At 38.6% G+C, this 22,967-nt stretch overlaps 1 protein-coding gene across 1 annotated transcript in view; it reads left to right on the top strand.

Annotated features, from left to right (window-relative positions):
• Window positions 1–18,527, top strand: part of LOC140932479 (uncharacterized) — a 41,583-nt gene extending 23,056 nt beyond the window's left edge. The window contains exons 25-37 of the mRNA XM_073382086.1: window positions 211–2,946; window positions 3,619–3,908; window positions 4,519–4,722; window positions 5,197–5,375; window positions 5,835–6,211; window positions 8,781–8,959; window positions 11,172–11,285; window positions 11,659–11,719; window positions 12,085–12,639; window positions 13,142–13,338; window positions 14,044–14,142; window positions 14,515–14,569; window positions 16,695–18,527. Coding sequence (XP_073238187.1) covers window positions 211–2,946; window positions 3,619–3,908; window positions 4,519–4,722; window positions 5,197–5,375; window positions 5,835–6,211; window positions 8,781–8,959; window positions 11,172–11,285; window positions 11,659–11,719; window positions 12,085–12,639; window positions 13,142–13,338; window positions 14,044–14,142; window positions 14,515–14,569; window positions 16,695–17,332 — 5,684 coding nt within the window. The 3' untranslated portion in view covers window positions 17,333–18,527. The remainder of the gene's footprint in view (window positions 1–210; window positions 2,947–3,618; window positions 3,909–4,518; window positions 4,723–5,196; window positions 5,376–5,834; window positions 6,212–8,780; window positions 8,960–11,171; window positions 11,286–11,658; window positions 11,720–12,084; window positions 12,640–13,141; window positions 13,339–14,043; window positions 14,143–14,514; window positions 14,570–16,694) is intronic.
• Window positions 18,528–22,967: the final 4,440 nt, after the last annotated feature.

Below are 22,967 nucleotides of genomic sequence, written 5' to 3'. Positions count from 1 at the left end.
CTGGCTTTCATATGAGTCTCCTTTACTGACTATGCAAACTATGATTGTGGTCGTTGCAATGTGAGGTGTGCTGAGGCTTAACGAATCAACGAGAAAGGAAAAAGGCTACTGAATATTCTGTCGTTGCAATGTGAGGTGTGCTGAGGCTTAACGAATCAACGAAAAAGGAAAAAGGCTACTGAATATTCTATTTGCGTTGATTTCTTACAGCTAAGACTTCATCATCTCCAGAAACAAACGCAATGACCAAACCATCCGGAGAATTCACTCCAACACCAACAGTGTCCGGAGGACGATCAGAATCAACTTTAAAGTCAACAAAATGGACTATATTGCGAACAAAATCACCAACAAAAACAATCTCAAAAACGCCTGGTAACACGACCACGTCGTACATAATAAACGAGGTAACAACGATACATCCTCTAGGTAAGACGTCCCCATCACCTACAAAAAAAGTAACAAGCAATGCAAAATCATCCTCCTCACCGGAAACTACAAGAATGTCATCAACAAGCACAGAAAAATCATCCCCTCTACTGGAAAGAACAACAACTAAACCCTCAAGCACTGCTGAAACATCCTTATTACCGGAAACAACAACAACGCCATCCTCAAGCACAGCTAAAACATCCTCGAAACCAGAAACAACAACAGCGTCATCGCTAAACACAACTAAAACATCGTCACCACCGGAAACAACAACAGCATCATCACCAAGCTCAGCTAAAACATTCTCACCACCCGAAACAACAACAGCGTCATCACTAAGCACAGCTAAAACATCTTCACCACCGGAAACAACAACAGCGTCATCACCAAACACAGCAAAAACATTCTTACCACTGGAAACAACAACAATGTCATCACCAAGCACAACTGAAACGTCCTCACCACCAGAAAAAACAATAGCGTCATCACCAAGCACAGCTAAAACCTCCTCACTAACGGAAACAACAACAGCGTCATCACTAAGCACAGCTGAAACATTCTCACCACCTGAAACAACAACAGGATCATCACTAAGCACAGCTAAAACATCCTCACTACCGGAAACAAAAACAGCGTTATCACCAAGCACAGCTAGAACATCCTCGCCACCGGAAACAACAATATCGTCATCATCAAGCACTGCTGCAGCATTCTCACCACCAGAAACAACAACAGCGTCATTACTAGGCACAGCCAAAACATCCTCACCACCGGAAACATCAACAGTGTCATCACCAAGCACAGCTAGAACATCCTCACCACCGGAAACAACAGCGTCATCACCAAGCACTGCTGGAGCATTCTCACCACCAGAAACAACAACAGCGTCATCACTAGGCACAGCTAAAACATCCTCACCACCTGAAACAACAACGATGTCATCACCAAGCAGAACTGAAACTTCCTCACCACCAGAAACAACAACAGCGTCATCACCGAACAAAGCTAAAACATCCTCAACACTGGCAACAACGACAATGTCATCACCAAGCACAGCTGAAACATCCTCACCACCGGAAACAACAACAATGTCATCAGCAAGCATAGCTGAAACATCCTCACCACTTGAAACAACAACAATGTCATCAGCAAGCGCAGCTGAAACATTCTCCCCACCGGAAACAAAAACAATGTCATCACCAAGCACAACTGAAACATCCTCACCACCTGAAACAACAACGATGTCATCACCAAGCAGAACTGAAACTTCCTCACCACCAGAAACAACAACAGCGTCATCACCAAACAAAGCTAAAACATCCTCAACACCGGCAACAACGACAATGTCATCACCAAGCACAGCTGAAACATCCTCACCACCGGAAACAACAACAATGTCATCAACAAGCATAGCTGAAACATCCTCACCACTTGAAACAACAACAATGTCATCAGCAAGCGCAGCTGAAACATCCTCCCCACCGGAAACAACAACAATGTCATCACCAAGCACAACTGAAACATCCTCACCACCTGAAACAACAACAACGTCACCAGCAAGCACAGCTAAAACATCCTTACCACCTGAAACAACAACGGTATCATCACCAACCACAGCTCAAACATTCTCGTCATCACAAACAACAATAACACTACCAAGCACAGCTAAAAACTCTTCACCACCGGAAACAACAATGTCATCTTCAAGAACAGCTGAAACATCATCACCAGCCGAAACAACAATGTCATCATCGGGTACAACTGAAATATTTTCGCCACCGGAAACGACAACAATATCATTACCAAGCACAGCTGAAACAGCCTCGATACCACAAGCAACAACACTATTAACTAATACAAAGGCCTCAACCAAATCACAAGAAACATTCTCAACAGCAGAAAAAATATTTTTAGGACCAACAATGACTTCCAGATCACCATGGAAAATTCGAACTAATATTACACTTACGACGAAACCCAGGACAATAATTTCCCCAACAACTCCATCGTGCCCGCAAGGCAAAGTGTATACTAAATGCAAATCAAACTGTGAGGATACCTGCCAGCACATGAACAAAACCTGTGACCCTCTCCCCACAAACGCTTGTTTTCCCGGATGTCAGTGCCCTGACGGTACTGTGTTTAATGGTACCCGTTGTGTAAGACCGGCAGAATGTATTTGTTACTCTAATGGAAAGTATTATGACCCAGGATCCACATGGAACAACTCTTGTGAAAGATGTTGGTGTTGGAATAACAGTGTCATTTGCCGAGCTATTCGATGTCCCCCACTTATAAACTGTCCTTCAGACAAATTCACTGTTTTGAAAACCCCTGGTAAATGCTGTAAAACGTGCATTAAAAAGAATTTCACTACTTGTCAGCCGTCTACATTTAGATGTACGGATGGAACGTGCATAACGAATCATTGGTTATGTGATGGACAAGAAGACTGCGACAGTGGTGAAGACGAACTAAATTGCACTGATGTGTTACCATGCCATAAACCTTTGGGTGAGAATCTGTTGCTTTCTTTCAATGAATAACTCATGTCAAAGCTGAGATATTCTAGATGTGACAGTGACTTTAATAATAATAATAATAATAATAATAATAATAATAATAACAATAATAATAATAATAATAATTAAAATACTTATATAGCGCTATTTACATAGAATGATCAGTAGCGCTTTACAATGATTCATTTACTTAAAAATCTTATCCAAATAATATGAATAAAACAATGTAAAATACTATTGAATACAAATTGATTAATTAATTATAATTAATAAAAATTAAAATTAAAAAAAATAGTCTAACCTGCCCGAAAAAGATGGGTCTTAAGTTTTCTTTTAAAATAAGTTAATGATTGAATATCAGGCAACTCAGCAGGCAAACTATTCCACAAATATGGCGCAGCAGCATAAATTGACCTGGCACCAAGCGTAGAAAACATTTGCTCGTTAGGCAGCTCCAGTAAAAGACTACTATTTGATCTGAGATTGTAAGAGGACCTCGGCCTAACTCTAATTAAAACGCTAATATACGGTGGCGCAAGTCCGTGAATAGCCTTAAAAACTAAAATTATTATCTTAGAATGAATACTACTTTAAGTTGCAGGAGACAGTTTAAATCATCATCAAGACAATTTTTATCTGACAAACATTTCTTTTACATCGTTAGGTTTATCTAGTCACGCCGTTCCAGATTTCTCCTTTGGAGCTTCGTCCTCCATTGACGTGTACTATCGGCCTGGGGAGGGACGCCTCAACAACTCGCATATAGTAGGAAGGGGAAGCGGCGCGTGGTGTTCTGGGCCTCATGATGTAGCACCATATTTGCAAGTCAATCTCGGTTCTGTTCGTAAAGTAACAGCAGTAGCCACTCAGGGTCATCCAGTCCTTCACAAATGGGTGACATTATTTCGTTTGTCGCACAGCTTAAACGGGGTTACCTGGTCCAAGATATCTGAGGTAAGCGCTGATAAAGAATTAGAAAGAAACTCACTGCACAGCATTCCACTTCAGTGATCATATGCAATCAACACATTGTGGAAATAATCCCACCTTTTTTTTAATTTTGAGCAAATTAGCTTAATATAAGTATTTCGACGCTGGCTTTGTACCAGACATCATTCTTTGGACCAATCTCATCACCCCTATTAGTTTTCAGATATTTTTGGAATTTAACGTCGAAGTTGAGCCGCTTTGACACTATGCATGAATTTTTTGGTTCTGGCATCTGATGTCGTTTCCCTTACGAGGTTCTGCCTCCACGTGTCTCTTTTTGCCACCCAGAGCCTGAATTTTGACAGCCACGATTGTAGCTTTCAAGCGATTTCACATATGAGAGATTACGTTACATGAAATAAAAAGAAAGTAAAATGGTCGGATTGTAGTTTACCATCTGCTGCTAAACAACTCATTGCAAGTTTACTGGACAAATATAGCCAAATGCTGAACAAAATAGAATCATGAATTATTCATAACCAACTTTGAGGCTAACAAGCGAGAAATCTATTTACTTAAAAGTTGTATGAAAGGGGAGGCTCTGCTTAGAATGGCCTATCTTTTTGTCCTGTAGGTATTTCAAGGCAACACTAACCAATCCACCATTGTAACTAACAAGTTACGCCAACCAATTCTTGCTCAGTATATCCGTGTGCATGCACAACAGTGGTACCTAGGAGTATGCCTACGGATGGAGGTTTACGGTTGCGCTGCAGTATCTCCCATCCCATTCACACCGACTGTATTGATACCTCCAATTTGTTCGGAATTTAGGTTGGTAAGCATTATAGAGCTATTCATAGAAGTCTCTATCTTTAGTAAGAGCCATTTGTGAAATCGATGGCTCTTTGTTAGAACACTCCGTTTTAGCCATTTATTTTTAGTGGCTACTATCGATGCTGGAAAGTGATCCACCCCAAGAAGATGTTAATAACTCTTTTATTTGGTTCATTATTTGCACTATTAAAATTGACAAGTACGTTGAAGCGATTACTGGTAGTCGAGATCATTGTACTGAAAAATCTCACAACCAACCTTTATGTTTAGTGGATGTATAAAATAAAGCCCGAGCCTTAAGAAGTCTGACTCCATTTGTAGTATTACAGCCACAAAGCTCACATGTTCTCTTTTGAGAAATATAACGACTGTGATCCGCGTCTCAGTTACGGATCACCACAGAACATATAAACAGTGTTCATTGAATTTGAATTTGATAAAAATAAACGCATATAATACTGCGTAAATCTCTTAGTTACTATTGATATTAACTATAATTGCATGGTCAAATGACAGATGTAAGAACGGCCAGTGCATTAACCAGAGTCTATTGTGCGATGGCGATGATGATTGCGGGGATGACTCAGATGAATTACATTGTGTAACAACTTGCAACGAATTCCGGTGCAACAACAGTACGTGTATATCTTTCAGGTCAGTATCATTCCCGGATATGCTTACAAACATCCTTAAACTCAGTATCTAAGTAGCAGAATATGGTGCCTTTTTGTTGGAAGCCCAACAGTGAAAATGTTTTCAGTTGTATAGCTTTTTATTAGTGTTTTACCACTCCTACTTTCGTTCCTGTCTTTTGGTAATTTTGAGCCACGTATGACATCTTCATCCATGTAAGTGGTGGTTGGAAATGCTCTAAAACATTTAGAGCGAGTTCATTTCAAGGGTAACAGCCGCAATGTATCTCATTCTTTCTTTTCGAGATTGTCTCAGTCATTCTAAGCCTCAATTCTGGAAAATGTTTGTAATATCGAGCTTAATTCATCGCTGTTCTCTGTTCATATTTCCCATCCACGTTTCAATAATAAAAATATGTGAGATGGAAGGTAGATACATTATGAGCATTTATAGAAGGTTGTGTAATAAATATATCTATAGATCTCTTTGTGATGGTTATCAAGATTGCCCTCAAGGTGAAGACGAAGAAAGCTGTCCAACCTCAGCAATTACAACAATACCACAGGCAAATACCACCGCGACATCCGGGGTTACTGGCGGTAGAATGTCAGCAACTAAGGCACCCCATAACATTACCTTATCCACGCATGGATCAAAAGCACCAACGCACAGAACAAGTTCACCGACTTCACTATCACCAACGAAAAATAATTCAACGACACTCGGAACCCAGACACCCTTGGCTCATACGTCACATCTTGGTCCGTTGACTACGAACATATCTCCACCAGGGGCTGGCGATGTAATGACCACTCCTACAACACCCATGCGAACAACAATGCTTCCCATTGCCTCAGGTAAGGAAAATTTATTTGTTACTTGAACACGATAACATTTCTGTCTAAACCCAACGCCCTTAATACTAGCTGTGTGTGGGTTTTCTCCCATACAAGTGTTCTGGAGTATTTTGTATTTTGTTCTGGAGTTATTTTGAAGATTTTTGTCATGCGGAATTTAGTTGTTTTATGTTTGTTCTTGAATTTGCTCTCTTACCTGTTTGTAGATCAAGGTTAATCCGTATTTTTGTCGACATGTAAACAACGTACGTATCATTTATCTGTGCCTTAATTAAATTCAAAAATCAGTCCCTGAAATGAGCATCTTTGGAATCACAATTGACCTTGGGTTTTACTCGCATCGGAGTTCCTGTTTTGGTTTAAGGAAGTGCCGTGGGGGCTAAGTTGTCAAGCTTTTTAAAGCTTAAAATTGGTTTTCTTCTACTTGACATGATTAACCTTATAGGCTTGTTTTCAACCACTTTAGTGCACAATAAAAAGTGCATTAAAGTCACGAAAGGAAGTGCGTTTTTTTAAAACTCTCATGGTCAGCGAACCTGAAAGTATCTACACTTTAGCTATTTTTAAAATTTTTAGAGGTTAAATTGGAGCTGCTGTAGACGAACGTATGTGTGGCTGGCATGAATAAAGTACTCAAAGAGGTGATCCTAGTTTTACCTTTCCTAAGCGCTTAGCCCTAACATACAACCCCAACATATTTTGGCAGAGAACCCGCGCACCGATTTCTAATTTGGACCTGCCGGAATGAAACGATTCATACTTAGTTTAAAGACTTAGACTAAATCCAAAGGACTCCGACGGTAAAAAAAAACACTGAATACAAAATGTTGTGTAGCTTACGGCGGTTACCACTAACACGCGCCCTCAAAGGGTTTTTTCTTTGGTTCTAACCTGCGGTTTGGTGGACGTCAATCAACCGCTACCATGGTTTTTACGCGTTGGCCAAGATAAGATTCTTTCCCAACTTCGTTCCCAGGGTTCTCTCCTACCCGTCACTGCGGAGCGACGGTTGGGAGAGAGAACCTGGAAATGAGGTTGTATTCTTTCCCCGTTTCTCGAGCACTCGGAGGAAAATATCGTCGTTTAAGTCGTTTTGCTATATTTTTCTACAGGATCTGACACCGCTTCATGTCAATATTACGAGGAGTACGAATTTTTTGAGTGTTTGTCGGAGGAAACTCAAATTATCGACTTTATTTTAACACTGTAAATTACAACCACATAAGCTTTCTCAATACACGCTCGCATCTCGTCTGAGTTCAAGAGGAATTTGGAACTTTTTCAAGTTCTTTGCGCAAGAACACGGACAAGATCATGTTCTTCAACTCAGATTCATTTTTGAAGAGAGAATTTCTTTCGCCTTGTTGCTGCTGCTTGAACGTAACAGCGATTTTTTGAACGCAAGCTGGAAAGCTCTGGTCTCTTCGCACATCCCGAAACGGGTGGATTGTTTTAAGCTAGAAGAAGACCAAACAATTTGGTATCGGTGTTGAAATCTGGCTGTGCTCGTACATAGAGAATAAGGAACGAGCTTCCTACAGTTTGTCTCGAGCTTAAAGGGACATTGCCATTATAGCGAGTCGTCAGGGGATGTTTATGCGAAACAATCTGCACAAATAGATTTTCATAACTTAATAATACTGTTCCTACTAGTAATATAGAGCATGCCGAATTTCTATTACTGTTTGGAGCGATTTTCCAGGGCAATGGCAGATTTACAGAACACATTAAACGAAACTTTTCGAAGCGAATAAATGCCTCTACGTGTTAAGGAGCTTAAGGAAAGAAGGATATAACCAAGTGGAAATTGATCATTTGTTTCAGTCTTTAGTTTTACCTAAATTTCGCATGGTTTACCGGTGTATGCAGCCTCCGTGCCTGAACTTAATACTTCGCAGCAGTTCCTTCGCAGATGTCATAAACGCTGTTTTATATCTTATGCTATAGATATATACGATTTGCTTGAAAAAACAGACAGGTCAATCTCCAAGTAGATTACCGGTAGTTGCCTACCTAATCATCCGCTGTATAATTTGCGGCCCAAAGTTAAATAATCCAAAACGTCTGAGAACTCAGACGAGCCTACTACCCTGTGTTAATACGGAACGTTTTAAAGCTAGTTTTATTAACAGAATGTATTTTAAATATACTTTTACTTTTTAACTAATAATATTAAACATGTAAATACAGGTATCTTTTTATACTTGTATATTCAATAAAGACTAAGGGCCTGTTTACATGAAGGTGGGGGACCCCAGGTAGGTGAGGTAACTTGTGGCGGATTACCCCACCTAACATGTAAACGTGATCACATTAAAATGAGAGATTATATGGACAGGCGGGTTACCCTACCTAAGAGGGTTACCTCACCTACCTGGGGTCCCCCACCTTCATGTGAACAGGCCCTAAAAGAAAAAAAAAACGCTGAAGTGACTGGATAAGATACTTGTATAGCTTCCTCATGTCAGAAGAATCGCATTGCAAAACAAGGTGCACGAAACATTGCGCTTTATAGAGGTCTTTATAGTCACAGATTGATTCATATCATGTGTTGTTTTTTATTCCTTAGAATGTGCCGATGAATGTACCTGCTTCATGAATTGTAATGGGGTGATTGTTTGCCCGTTCAGTGGATCTTGTTCATATTGTTCGTGCAGAAAAGGCACAATCATGCATCAAACAAAATGCGTAGTTCCCATGCCTCCACCATGTATCAAACGATGCGAATACAAAGGACTGAGACTCCGGGTAATACGGCTTGAATAATATCATCAACTATTTCTTTCATTAAATGAAATGAAACATGGTGAATATGTATCAGGATAAAGATTATATATATTTCTCAAACTCATTAATCATTCATGAGGGCAAAAGCCGACAAATGAGGCATATTTGGGTCTCATGCATGAACCTTGATACCCAATAAACACTCAGGTGAAAATCTTATGGGTTCTGATCTGAGATCAAACATGGTTTTGATCTCAGATCAACCACTTGCGTTCTAATCAGCATTTTTCAATAATTATACATTGTTAACAACAATTCCAAAAATGAACTGAATATTATTTGATATAATTAACTTTGATAGCATTGGATACCAAAAACTATTCCATAAACGGTCTTCGGTGGATATACCTCCCCCGACTTCTTGGCCACCTCCATCACAAACTTGCTAAGCCAGTAATTCAAGGTTGTTACATCCATTTCTTCTGGTAGAAAGTTGTGCGACCTTGTGTAAATCATAGCCTTTAAAAAGCCCTCCTGGATCTAAAACGGGAGCTATAACCCACCGCGAAATTTGCCATTCGCCAAAAATTGTTACTGCTTATTTGTTCTTATATTTGGTTGACGAGGAAATAGCTTTTTCAACTATCTCGCGTTCTTTGTAAACCGTTTTCGGCTCCCTAAATCTTGCCTCTCCGTCTTCACTTATTGTCAGACATCAACTATACCAAAACAATTAATCATGCATGTTGAAGTAATGTTACGTGATATGGCAAGATTGCATCGCTGCATAAAATTGTTCTTTCATTTGGGGAGGACAATAGCAAAAAAGTATCACTGCATATTTTTTTATCGTTTCGTTTGAGAAGTCATCTAAAAATCTCATGCTTCGGGTTTCTATCTGTTAGCTTTTTTGGACCTCGAAACAATAAAAGCACTCGGCCTACGGCCTCGTGCTTTGTTTCTTGGTGTTTGGAACCCCTGATGAAACCCTCGCACTTGTTTTGGATATATTACGTATCTAACTACTCTACATCACACTAATTATCCTTATCATTTAAAAGAACTATTAACCGTACGACCGTTTATCTATAATCTTAGAGATACTGATATCAGGTCAATACCAAAACTAGAAACTACTAGGTATTACCAACACTCTTCAAAGTATTGTGCAGTGCGGTGAAATTATGGAACGTATACGGGTAATATTAGAGGTCAATAGAAAATATACCCTAACTAGTTTAAAACGTCCTTTGGAAACAGTCTCCTTTTAAGAATGATATAGTCGATCACAATTTTCAACGAACAATGTATATGTTGTGATTCAATTTTATCCTTGGTTTAAATTTTATTTGCCTTTGTTTTGGGGCATGGTAATATATGAAAATGAGTTTATAACAAAGGGAAGTAAAATTTAAACCAAGGATATAATTGAACCACAACAAAGAGTGATTTACTTAACCTGTGAAATAAGTAGTAGAATATTAAGTACTATTATGCACTAACTTTGTTCCATTGTCTTCTTTTGTCTACCTCTGGCTATTTTGCGCTATTTGTCAGTGTATGTTTCACGGCTCAAGTAAAATCACTCAATACAGATAATATATTAGATATATGTACCTGTAATGTAAATAAGTTTATTTTATTTTATTTTTTTCCACATTTATGTTACCCGAAGACACATGCGTTAGACTACGGTACCTTGCTGGCTTCTCTAAAATTCGTGTTTAAATAAACCATAGTTATTAAAGTGGAATGGTTATGAAACCCGTTAGACATCTTTTGTTAGATGTTTTTGTTAGCTTTTTTGGACCTGACCGTGCCAACGTACAGTAGGATTCCTATCACTTTGCACTTATTGACCAATAGAAATACACATTAATTTATAGGTGGTTTTCATGCAATCTCGGGAGACACAAATAACAATGGTGAAATGAACAAATGCTGGTGGACAAACAAAGCGAGCTAATGAGCGATCTTTAGTTTACCGTCCACCAGCATGGCGGCGATAACGTAACGTGAAAACCACCTATTGCAGTCACAATTTGTGAACAAAAAACAAAGGATTGTACACGGTAAGGGAGCTTCCAACATAAACTACAGCACCGTTGTCTTCAACTTTGATGTTTGACGGCTTTTAACCAGTCTCCTCTACTAACTATATATAAATAAACTCCGTGTATGAAAGTGTATGTAACGATTCTTTGGCATATTTTTCCTTCTTTCCGTTGTCTAGGTTGACACGCGCATCCAGCTCGATTGTCAAGTGTGCACATGTCGGCGAAAACCCCACACTCTTGACCAATCGGACCTCTTCTGCCAGCGCACGTGTACGCAGACATGTTCACAGGTAAACTTTGTTTGTACAAATCGGTCATAGACAATCTTTTGTGCAAGTACGCTTTTTCAATGCAGTGCATTCACGCGAAAATATAAACCACTGGTTATTTACCTTTGTAAACATTGTTGTGGTTTAGGGATTGGCGGAATTGATTTTTCAGTAAAGCAGAGTGGCGGCGGGATTAGTTAAAATTAGCAGTATTCGTATTGAGTGTCTTGAGAAGTTTTACTTTACTTTACGTTATTTTTCCACTTGTATCATTAGGGGTGTCTTGAGAAATACTGATAGTGTTTCGTTTTCTTTTTAAAGCAGGATCTTCTTAACTTTGCCTTTATTAGACTTTTGACTTCTCTTTTTGCAAACTTTATTTGATTGTACGTAGGGATTCAAACTTGTTATTCCAGATAGACAGGATGAATGCTGCAGGTGTGAACTAAATAAAAGTAAGTGTGTAAGAATGTATGTAAGAATAATTTGAAGATATGATATTTTACCTTCGAATGATCTACAGACGGAAATAACTCCAAATATATTTTAAAGCCTTCTTGGAAAATTAACTGCAAGATCCTATATCAATAGATTTCTGATGTTTTAAGTATTCTCTCAGACAGAGTATATGCCCGTGAGAGAACACACCAGAATAGCAGTAAAATTTGATTCGAAGGCTTTTTTTAATTCGTGTGCCTTAAACAAGAATGCATCAAGTTCATTCCATGTTTGAGCAGTTAGCCTACAATATAGTCCAGACCTCAATAAGTTACTCTACGTGTATCAAAAGAGCTTATAAATATTTCACTCTTCTTTACAGCGATGGGAATGCCACCGACAAGATCATATGAAGAAACGACATCAGAAAACAAAGCACAGATAAAACTTTCAACAAGGCAACCAAAAAGAACATCGACGATGACGACCTTTTCAAAAAGTCATTCCAAAAATGGTTCCACGACACACAATGTGTCCATAACAAGATCAAATGCAACAAGAGCAACGTCTCCTTACAAGGAGCAACCATCAACTTCGTCAACACGAAGATCATCTGCTCAAAAGCCCACTACAACCACAGGTTCATCAACATCACTTGCTGTAAATAAACCCACAGGCATGTCCAATATAACAATCGCAACACCTAAAAAAGAATCGACGACAAAATCATCAAAACTGTCTTACAGCAACAAGATTACTGCAACCAAAAATACTGTTACAGTTCCATCAACACAAACAACGACACAAGAAAAAGCCACAAGAACATCAACTACGCCATCAGCGTTTGTTGCCGCAAATGAGTCCACGAACTTAGCAAGTGCCACTCCTGAATCGTTCACGTCAGCTCAGCCAGCAAGACTCCCAAATACCACTAAAGGTATGAAAACTACGTTTCTTTAAAAATTGGACTGGAAAATAATGACAGTGTAGAGGGATACAAATACTCCAAATATTGTTTATTCAAAATCCTTTCCTCCTTAGCCCTCTTAGTTTACTATTAATAGTAAAATACCAAAATACTGAAATGTTTTATTTATCAAGGGCGGCCTTAAAATGTTGTTTCAACATGTTCTGTACAGGGTTATAGGGAACATCCTTTTCTACTCATCACGTAATTTGCCAAGGCTCTTGTGAAAGGCGTATTCGAGCCAACAAAACTATAACTACTAATTTCTCAAAAGTACACGGGCAATAAATGAAGAAAATTTAAGTTAGAAAGTAGATCAATAATCTGGGACACAAATTAGCAACACTTGAAGTATTACATTGATGAATTTAATGAACTCCTTGACTATGCATGAAGGGTTTTTCCCATTCAGTAATTTCTCTCACTATCTATTATATAAGATGACAAATTTAGTTGGTAATTTCATTTCCAGCTCCTTTTGGTTGCGTGTGGAGTAATTGCACCTGTAGTAAGACATGCGCAGATCTGTCAGAGAACACAATTATTCCCTGTACAAGTGAAAACTGCAGCCCAGGCTGGAAGTGTCCCCCCAGTCTTGTGTTACTCAACAGTAGATGGGTGTCACCAGTGTTGGAGTGCCCTTGTTATCACAATAACATTTTCTACAAGGTAACATTCAACAATATTTGATGGTCCATGACAGCCCTATTCACTTCTTAGTCTAAACATGGGAACATAAATTTGGGAAAACCATTATTGTGTCGTTCTTTGTTAAAGTTTAAAGATGGTTGATAGACAAAAAAAGGGATTTTTGGAAAATAACTCTAATCTTTATTTGGGAAGTCCATTGTTTGATATCTCCTTTTGCAAAGTACGTGTCGTTAATCAACTTCCCCTTGTTTCCCAATAAGGACAACAGCAACTTTGTGTGGCTGAAAATGGTGAAGTGGGTGACAAAGTGCTCAGAAATCATTTAAAGAATTTATCAACATTTCATATTTAAACCCCTTGAATATGAAAAGACAAAAGGTAAATTCCCCGGAGGACATCAGATGGTCTGAATTGGGAAAACAAAACATACAAAATAAAAAGGTCTATTGGTTGGATAACTTCAAATAAGTAGATGTCTTTTTTTGGACAATTTTTTTTCATGGTTGCTATCATTGATTAACTACAATAGTAAATTAAACTCAATGTTTTCCTGCGTTAAATACAATGTTCAAACAGGGCTGAAACATTACCCTGCAGAAGAAATTGTCCCCTTAGGAAGAAATGAGTAACTTTTGCGCGCAATTTTTTCCGAGAAAAGTTAACCTAACTGAGTACAAAGTACCTGTCGCAATGGAAATGTTTTGTTCGTGTTGTTATTGTTAGACCGGCGGAAAGTTTGAAAATGGTACTTGTAACTCCTGTATGTGCCTTGGGGATTCAGTTGTATGTGCTCAATCTTGCAATATCAAGTCCTGTCCAACGGTAAGTAATCTGGAATGGACGTTGAGTGATTCTTCGATAAAAATGATATTAAACAAAGGAAAATTACTGAAGTGTTAAGAGCAAGCTTGGAAAAAATTTTGATAGCACTTTTACAGTCTTATCTAAAATTCCTACCTCCTCTCCCATCTCACAAAAGGCACACACTCGCGTCTGTCATAGAGGTCTTCTCTTTATAGAATTCCTAATTCTCAGGAACCCTTGAGTTCTCTCAAACGCCTTCCTGATAAAAGGCCACCTCATTAAGAGTCAAGATTTATGGAGGTAGTCCTTTAGGATCGAAAAAATTGGCTTATCATAGGGTCCCATTACTCAGCCACGTGAGTAGTGATTTGATTATCTTACCTATTTTAGGGTGAGGAGCTTGTTGACGAACCTGGAAAATGTTGTTTCTGCCGTAAAAAGCCAAGTAAGTTATTCAGGACATGTTACAGCTTGTGCAAACCTGCGCAGTAAAACCCAGTACTTTGGGATTTGTTGCGGAATGTACGAAATAGTGTTCAAGTGGGTCGCAGCAATCCTGGGAGGCATTGGCAGAAGTTACCCTCATTTATTAGTTGTAGAGAGCTTTAGGCCTAGTTCAGACGCCGTACTTTTCATTTGCCGAACCTAACTGAAAAAGTTCGACTTATCTGATTCAGACGGCTCAGCCTAAGTTACTGTCGAACTTTTGCCTTACCAAACGCTTTTGCCACACCTAACTAAAACTGCCGTACCAAATTATTTTATTTTATTTTTAATTTATTTACTTCGCCGAACAACAAGATAAGCGACACTCCAAGAAAAGTGTACATATATTCACAGGAGTACACGCGGGGACACGGCAACGGCGAGCGCCAATTACTGCGGACCCAAGACACAGATCGCTAATAAAATGTAAAAACTAAAATACTATCTAAAAACAACAGTTGATGTTCCGTCGTAAATTATGGGCAGCGTTACAGGTCAAGCATATAGATTTGAAAGACCGAGGGTCATCAGGGAAGTAGGAAGCGACAAGAGCTTGTTCGTTAAAATCGTAAAGGACAGCTTTAAAAGAACTTAAAGAACGAGCAACAGATAGTCCAAGGTTTACGGCAAGAGCATTCCATATTCTACTAGTTCTGTTAAAAACGATCTTTGAAAGGTCGTTGATTTACAAGACCTGTTTAAAAATAAAGTGATATCCGGATTGCTAGTGTATGTAGTGGTTCTTGTTGGACCGCGTATCCGAGGAGTAACAGTTGCATTAATTTCAACACGCCCAGTAAAGGCCTTCATTCAGACGCCGCTCTTTTGCCTTTCTTATTTTCATCAGTTAGGTTTGGCACGTTAGTGGAACGGCGTCTGAACCGGGCCTTAGATTTGAGGACGAGAATGAGTACGAGTACGAGACTAAGTTTTTGCGCGTGTTCTCCAAAAAAAGACATCCCGGAAAGCTTCATTTTACCCAAACAAGATAGTACAGTTATTTACACTAAAGGAGGTTAAGCCCTCTCCCGATAGCAAAATGATAAAACTTCTAACATGTGATAACTTGTTCCCGCCACTACGACATTCACGCTAAAGCTTGTAGTAGAATGACGACGGCTATCACATTTTCCCGCCAAAATGACGCTGGCTCACGCGTGGGCAAAATTCAGTATTGAGAAAATCTCGTACTCTTAGTCGTCCTCGTCTCAGAATCCAAAGTTATCTATTGCTTATGCCGCAAAGTTCTGTGGAATAAACCTAGATCAAAGCACTTTGCAAACCCAACATACGAAAGCGAGGGATCAAAATTGTTGCTGAAAGAATTAAGTAAAAGTTGCTAGGATATGCTTAAAGGATCAAGAAGTAGAAGAAATGTTGGGACTTGCTGGCTAGAAAATGGAACATTGGTCAACATTTGCGCAGAAGTAAAGCCTTTCGCAAATTAAAATCAATAAGGATACCTCTTTTTTGCAATATAGCAAGAGACAGGTATTTCTTGAAGCAGGAGGAACTAAGGCCTTCAATATACTGATTTTTGCCTTCAGCAAATGGTAAATATGGTAGGGAATAGGCCTTAAGACCTGTGTTAGAAAAAATAAGTGATAAATCAAAGCAATAATTAAGCCTTGAAATATTTCGAAGAAGTGGGAAATGTGCAGTGAATACAATCATGGCAGTCATGTTGGTGGTTAAGAAAAAATATTGCTATCTTTTGGGAACTCACTCCATTTTCATGTAAATTCTTTTTTTTCTTATTGTATTGACAACCAACATGTCATGTGGTTGCAAACCAAGAAGTTTTAACGCTACAGAGTTTTTGTAGGGTTGTGGCTAATCAGACATTGAGTGGACATGGGGATAAAGTGCGACCAACATAAGAAAAGAAACAAGCAAATTATTGCAAGGGAACGTAAATAACACAGACTGCCTAACTAATAACTGATTGATCAATTGGCTGCTGGATCACGATTATTAAATGCCGATGCCAGAAATTTGATTCAAATTTGGAACTTTTGTGTTTGATTTATAATAAGAGAAGGTATATAACATTTAAAAAGAATTTAACACTTTTGTTTCGATAGCAACTTCTGCAAGGAACTTATCCACAACAAATACCATGGCAGGCGTTAAACCAACATCATATATGGCGCCAACTGTTCGAAAAGTACTGAAGCCTAAAGTATCTACCACAAGTGAAAGACAAACGACCGAGGCAGCCGCAAATCAAATCACAAGAGTGAAAACATGGACAAATTATACGCAGACTACTTCTCAGCCTATGAAGACAAAGACGATACAAACTACTGCGGGGCCTATTTCGTCCGGACTACCGTCAACAGAGTCTGCCTCCCCGAAGGCCCGAATTAAACTCGGGCTTTGTGACGTTCATACAAAAAACATTAGTAGTATAACTGATGAGGCTGGTTGTTTTAGTACTCAGCCAATTCAACAGACTTCATGTCAGGGTTTTTGCAACTCAATAGCGATAGCAAACATAAGTTCACCATTCGTCCAGATTCACTGTTCCTGTTGCAAGCCCCAGAATTTTACCTTAGCGACCGCGCCAATGCAGTGCCTAAATGGAGGAGGGAAATTGTTTAAATATTTTATTATAACTGAATGCAGTTGTGATTCCTGTGTAGACACCGTTTACCAAGCTAAGTTACAAACTATGCATGGAAATGTCACAAAGCAGGCAGATAAAAAGACTTTGAATTAGTAACTCGCTTTTGCGCAGACTAGGAAAAGGCAGAGGTTCGGAAAAGCTTCCAGATAACTAATCTTAGCTATGTATGTTATGTAACACAAGTGTAAAATGAAAGCAAACCCGAAAATGGGTAAAAGTGGAAAGATTCGATGCATTTGTGTCTCAGTGGATCATAAACAGAGACTCAGTTCAAAGACGATGATACCGTTTTTTGGTAATCTTAGTTTGTGCCAGAGGGAAAGGCGAAAAACGTTTGGTTAGGGACGAAACGGCGCACAAAAATTTGTGCGGACGAACATTTTTTCTGTTTCTTTTAATACATGTACATGTGAAAAGTGACTTCCAGACTTATGTGTGATTGAGGCGTTATTCTGCAAAGTAAATGTGCTCTTTCACTTCGTTTTTAAAGAACAGATTAAGGATTTCCTTTGTTTGGAAAAGGTGACTAGAGACTGGATCACCAGGTAATCTTTAAGTGTTTATCTGCTTCTAAGGATATTCATTTTACGTAATTTAGTTTTGATTTAAGTCTTAAACAAATGCAGTAAGGTTTATTCCTGTTAAAAAATGGCTGCTTGATGAGTTTTATTGTTCCTCTTTAAGCAAATAGTGAGCTGGATTTTAAGATGAAAACGAAACAACGTTTTCGTACGATGCACGTCAAAGAAAACTAGAGAAACTAAATAATAAAAACTCAACAGAAGATTCTGCAATTTTTGTAAATACGTTCGATCGGTTTCGACAGAAAAAGACATAGAGACATGTTATATAATCAGTAAAAGTTGCTTGTTTGTTGGCGAACCTTTTGTTTGATGCATTTTTTACCATTTGCGATAAAAGCTTTACAAAGATAACGTGCTTTCAAAAACTGTTAGATTCATACTTCAGATAAAGGAAAGGGACACAGCTTTTAAGCCAATGACGTTTACGGAAAACGAAATCACATCATTAAAACCATAGAGACTGGTGAAAAACTGTTAAGACACTTCACTTTAATTTGTTATTGCAAGGATGTGTCCTTTGTTAGACTGGGGTTTATATATCCAACATAACTCAACTGAAGATAGTTTAAGTAGAAAATAATGGTCATGCTTGATCGAAATTCCATTTTGCTTTCAAAATCATTGTAAAGCAGAATCAATAAATGGTACGTCTACTTCATCAAGCTGTCAGGTTCCGTCAACAAATAGAGCGGACAAAAGAGCCATCGTCGCGACCGCACCAACATACACTCAGGCCCCAAAGAAATTTCATCTCGGAAACATTATTTGTAGAGTCTAACATTGGCATTCTAATAAAAAAGTACCAGAACGAACAGTGACTTCAGTATGGTGTGAAACGTTTTAGTTCTTAAGTGAATGGAGCATCAAAATAATTCACCAGGCTAAAAGGAGTGGTAGAGTCCGTCGAACTGTTTCCCGAATTTCTTGTATGCGTCGGCAGAAAACGAACGGATTGAGAGCAGAATTGAAAAAAAGGAGGGAACAAAAAGCACTGTTAAGAGCTAAGGTCAAAGGAGTCAATTGATATCTATTGACGAAAACTATAATGCAAGTATACGGAAGATAGCAGACTAAGAGAAAACAGTATATATAAAACATGCTTGAGACAGATCTTCGAAAGCGAATGGGATTAAATGATCCTGTGGCTGGGAGAAAAGCTCTGCCTATGCGCTGAGAAACACAAAACTGCCTTCTTCGTATGTGTTTGTAGATCACGAGGTAGGATAATGTTGTCGTCAACAAGCAGACAAGAAACAGGACTATCCTTAAAATGTCTTGAACTCCTCTGTTCAAAGCGATGACCAGATTAGCGATGCTAACCAACATGCAAATAAAACTCTAACAACGCGGTTAAGTTTAACAACTTCACGGTAACGAAAACGTAAGTGCAGCGCGAGATAGCGGTCCACGGCTATGGCTGTAGTCGTAAGGAATGAAGCGACCACAACTGTGCTTCCAGCAAAATTAGACCCAATACCAGCGATACAGTAAAGGTGGTAGTTACTTTTCAAGGCAGCTAATCGGTGTATAACAAACAGAGGCTGCGCCACACAACCAACACAGAGATCAGAAAATGCCAGGCTAAAAAGCAACGCTTTTGACGGTGAATGTAAGGAGCAACATCTCCGCAGAGCATCGATTATTAGAATGTTTCCAAAGATTGCCATGATTGAAAAGATAATGTTCAGTACAAAAATAAAGGTATAAACCTCCTTCGAACTCCTACCGATTATTTCGTATTGTTCTTTGAAGCTTTCACAAAACCCAATGTAGTTCACCATTTTGTACAAACTTGTGTTGCGCCAGTTGCGACGGGCAAGTTTAAATTGCTGTAAACCCTAGCTGTCTGGGATACTTAATTGGATGTCTCTCCTCTGGATTTGTATCTCAATCCAATCTGCTTGCCCCACTTACATGCGCACAATTCCTGCTGCTTAATGTAAGGATCATGATGAGTCCTGTTGAATTCGCCCTTTTATCCTCATTAATTTCATTTCACCTCAAATGGAACAATGAAGGTAAATAAAGGAAACTAAGATTTTGTATTGGTTTTAATAAGGTCCTATCTAACGGGTGTATTGAACTAAACAAATTTAAAAAACTTTAAACGCATAATAAGGCATGTTCGATATTTCGATGTCATAGCCAAGTATTGGTGATATGAATTCAAAAGAATAAATGCTAATCCATAAAGGGATATGTTACAATATGTACTGTTGTATTACCTTTAATAAGTTTGTGGAAGCTAATCCTAAAAACAAAAGTGAGATAACACCAGAAACAAATTAATTTCAGTTACTTTGAAACTATGCAAACAGAAAATATTTTTAATTGATACTTGTTTAAACAGATGTGACTATAGCGTTTGCGAATGAAACGAATCGAGCGACGACTACTAAACCAAGGCAATAAAAAGTTGGAAATGTAAAAATGATATGAAATATTCAGAAATAATTTGGAAGAAACTGAAACCAAGCACTAGGAATTATGTCAAATACTGCTTTAAAACATCTTCCTTACCCGCGTTATGACTTTTAAAGTGGTAGAAGGGTCTAGAAGCAGAAGGAAAAAAACTGATTAGAAACTAAGAAATAATCAAAAAGAGTACACTTCAAGATGACTGTCCCTTGCTTGTTCCTAACGCGCACAACGTTTATTATGAACAAGGCAAAGATATTGTTGGTTGGTTATAATCTTGCTGAGTTATAAAAGAAAAGTGTTTTTCAAGGCGTTGATTGTTATGCTTGGTTTCGCTGTTTACAATTAGTGAGCCGCAAGCACCTGCTGCACTTCCTGCGCCTTGTGGTATGTTTTTGTGTAATCCATGATCTTGTTACAAGTAGGTTTCTTTGTCTTATTGATTCACAAGCTACTCTGGAACTAAACTGTTGTGTTGCCGTTAACTTGAATTTGAGTGCTATTGATTTTGACTGGCGTGGTGCCTTCGATAGCTACCACTCTTTGCATTTGCAGTCATCTCGAAACAACTCAACGGAACCGTCCGTCGTTTAGTCCGTTTAGTCCGTCGAGTGTCTCCGTCTTAGAACAAGACGGAGACACTCATTTCTTTTGAGTAGTTGGGTCATAGAATTCTGCAAGTTTCACCATTTGGGTGAGGCGCCATATGAAGCATCCTCTCTCAGCAAAATGCGAGCATTGTACCGGCTCCACCCTGTAAAAGACTTGTTTACTTTGGCGCCAGTTTGCGGTGGTCCTCCGTGCACTGGCGACCTCACCCATTTTGAGACCTAATTGATTTTGAAGAACCAGACATTGTAATGATCACTATTAACCGAAGATACCATACATCTGTATCTATAGCACGCTAAGGATAGCTAAGGACACTTCATTATCATCCTAGTAGCCATGAGAGATCACGTGAACCTTTCTATTAAACAAAATCTATACCCGGGCCATCTGTCAGAAATCTCACAGATATCATGAAAGCCAAGTTAAGCCAGTGTTTATCCAACACGAAAACTAATTAGCAGTTTCAGAAAGCTCCCTCAGTCAGGCTACCCGAGACACCCACAACATAGCTACTTACTAACTTGTCATAAGTTGTGGCCCTTGATTCAGACAATCTCTCGCCTCCAGATTCCCCGTTAACATGCCATTCCCTCCTAAATTAGTTTGACAGTGTTTTTGATTAAGAAATGGGGTGGATCTAGTCGAGCTTTCTTTGCATAAAACCGCCTTCCCCAACACACTCGGAACAAACTGTGGCGTTCGACGATAAGGAAATTGGAGTCTTAAAACTAGCAGAAGACAAAACCACTGTAGAGTCCGATACCCTACTGTTAGTGAGCCGCAAGCAATGTTGCAAGTGGTCTCTTTTAGTACCCAGACTTCCTTGACCTCTTTCTGTTTGTAATCCTCCAATTTCAATCCAGTCAGTGACTCTGTTTCTTCATGCCTCTGTTAAAACTGTGCGCGTGTATCTGCTAAAGACATATGTTATCAGAATATTCAATCCTCTTTTTTCACCTCAAATTTCCTCGAGAAAATACGACGCAAAAAAAATGGCCTTAAGATTTTGGATTAAAAGTTGTTGATATTATTTTCGAATTGTCAACTGATTAATGACCGCTGTCGATTAGATATAATTACCTTATATGGAAAAATCAACTCAACTTATCTGTAATCGTAAAGTTCTGACAACAAAGCTTCCTAGACAGCTGCTTTGATCTTATCTCTTATGCCTGCGTAAGAAAATCCATCTTATATAAACTTTGAATATTACACACCGCGTAAACGACATCAGGCGTGAATCTGCAGTGATTGAAATGAGGAGGTGTCTAGGTTTGCACCGTGACGTCAGTCTGTTGCTTAATAGAAAAACCTATTCTTGAGATGAATGAACTTTTCACAGGTTGAACTATTTTGATTGGATAAGAGGTGAGTATCGAAATACCTATAATCCAACTGAAACACAACGTCCCAACCAACCAAGCAAAAAAAAAAAAGAATCGTAAATTTGCACTTTTGGCATCAGAGAATACCAAAAAAGTCATCAGCATGGCCGACTTAGTACAAAGTGACGAGCTTATGTACAGAAACTGACCATTGCTGATAGAAAAGACATCTTAAAATGAACGGTAGGACCAATCCACAAGCCTCGATATGAAAGACTGAAAGATGATACAGCACATGTACCGCAAACGAAAATAACTTTTGTGCGGTAAATCCACATCGCCTTTTATTGCAAATCGCGCGCCCATAAATACATCGTTTTTGTTTAGCTTGACACCTTTTCTAGCTTAAAGGAAGAAAAATAAAAAAATGCAAATATATAGTTAAATTTTCTCTTTAAAGAAATTTTTAAATAGTGAGTGATACTCCCTTTTCTAAAAGACGATGCAATCGTGGAATGGGAACCTCACAAAACCCCAGTGACAATAGAAAGTCCCTGGTAAGATTAAAAGTAAGTTCTTTAAGGTTACAATTTTTTTCATTCTCTTAAACTATTATTATGTTTTGTCTCATAACTATACAAGAAGTTAGAGCTTTTATGACTGCATAAAACGTTACGTATTCATTAGAAAGACTTATTCAGTCTAGAAGTGGAAACCGACGAAGAGTCTTGAATGGCTATTCGATGATAGAAGGAATAGGAATGAATATTTTACAATAGTGTTGCAATT

This window comes from Porites lutea, chromosome 3 (genome assembly GCF_958299795.1).
Source record: "Porites lutea chromosome 3, jaPorLute2.1, whole genome shotgun sequence".
Taxonomy (NCBI): Eukaryota; Metazoa; Cnidaria; class Anthozoa; order Scleractinia; family Poritidae; genus Porites; species Porites lutea.
Note: the sequence above shows the minus strand (reverse complement) of the source record. Positions and strands in the feature narration are given on the sequence as shown.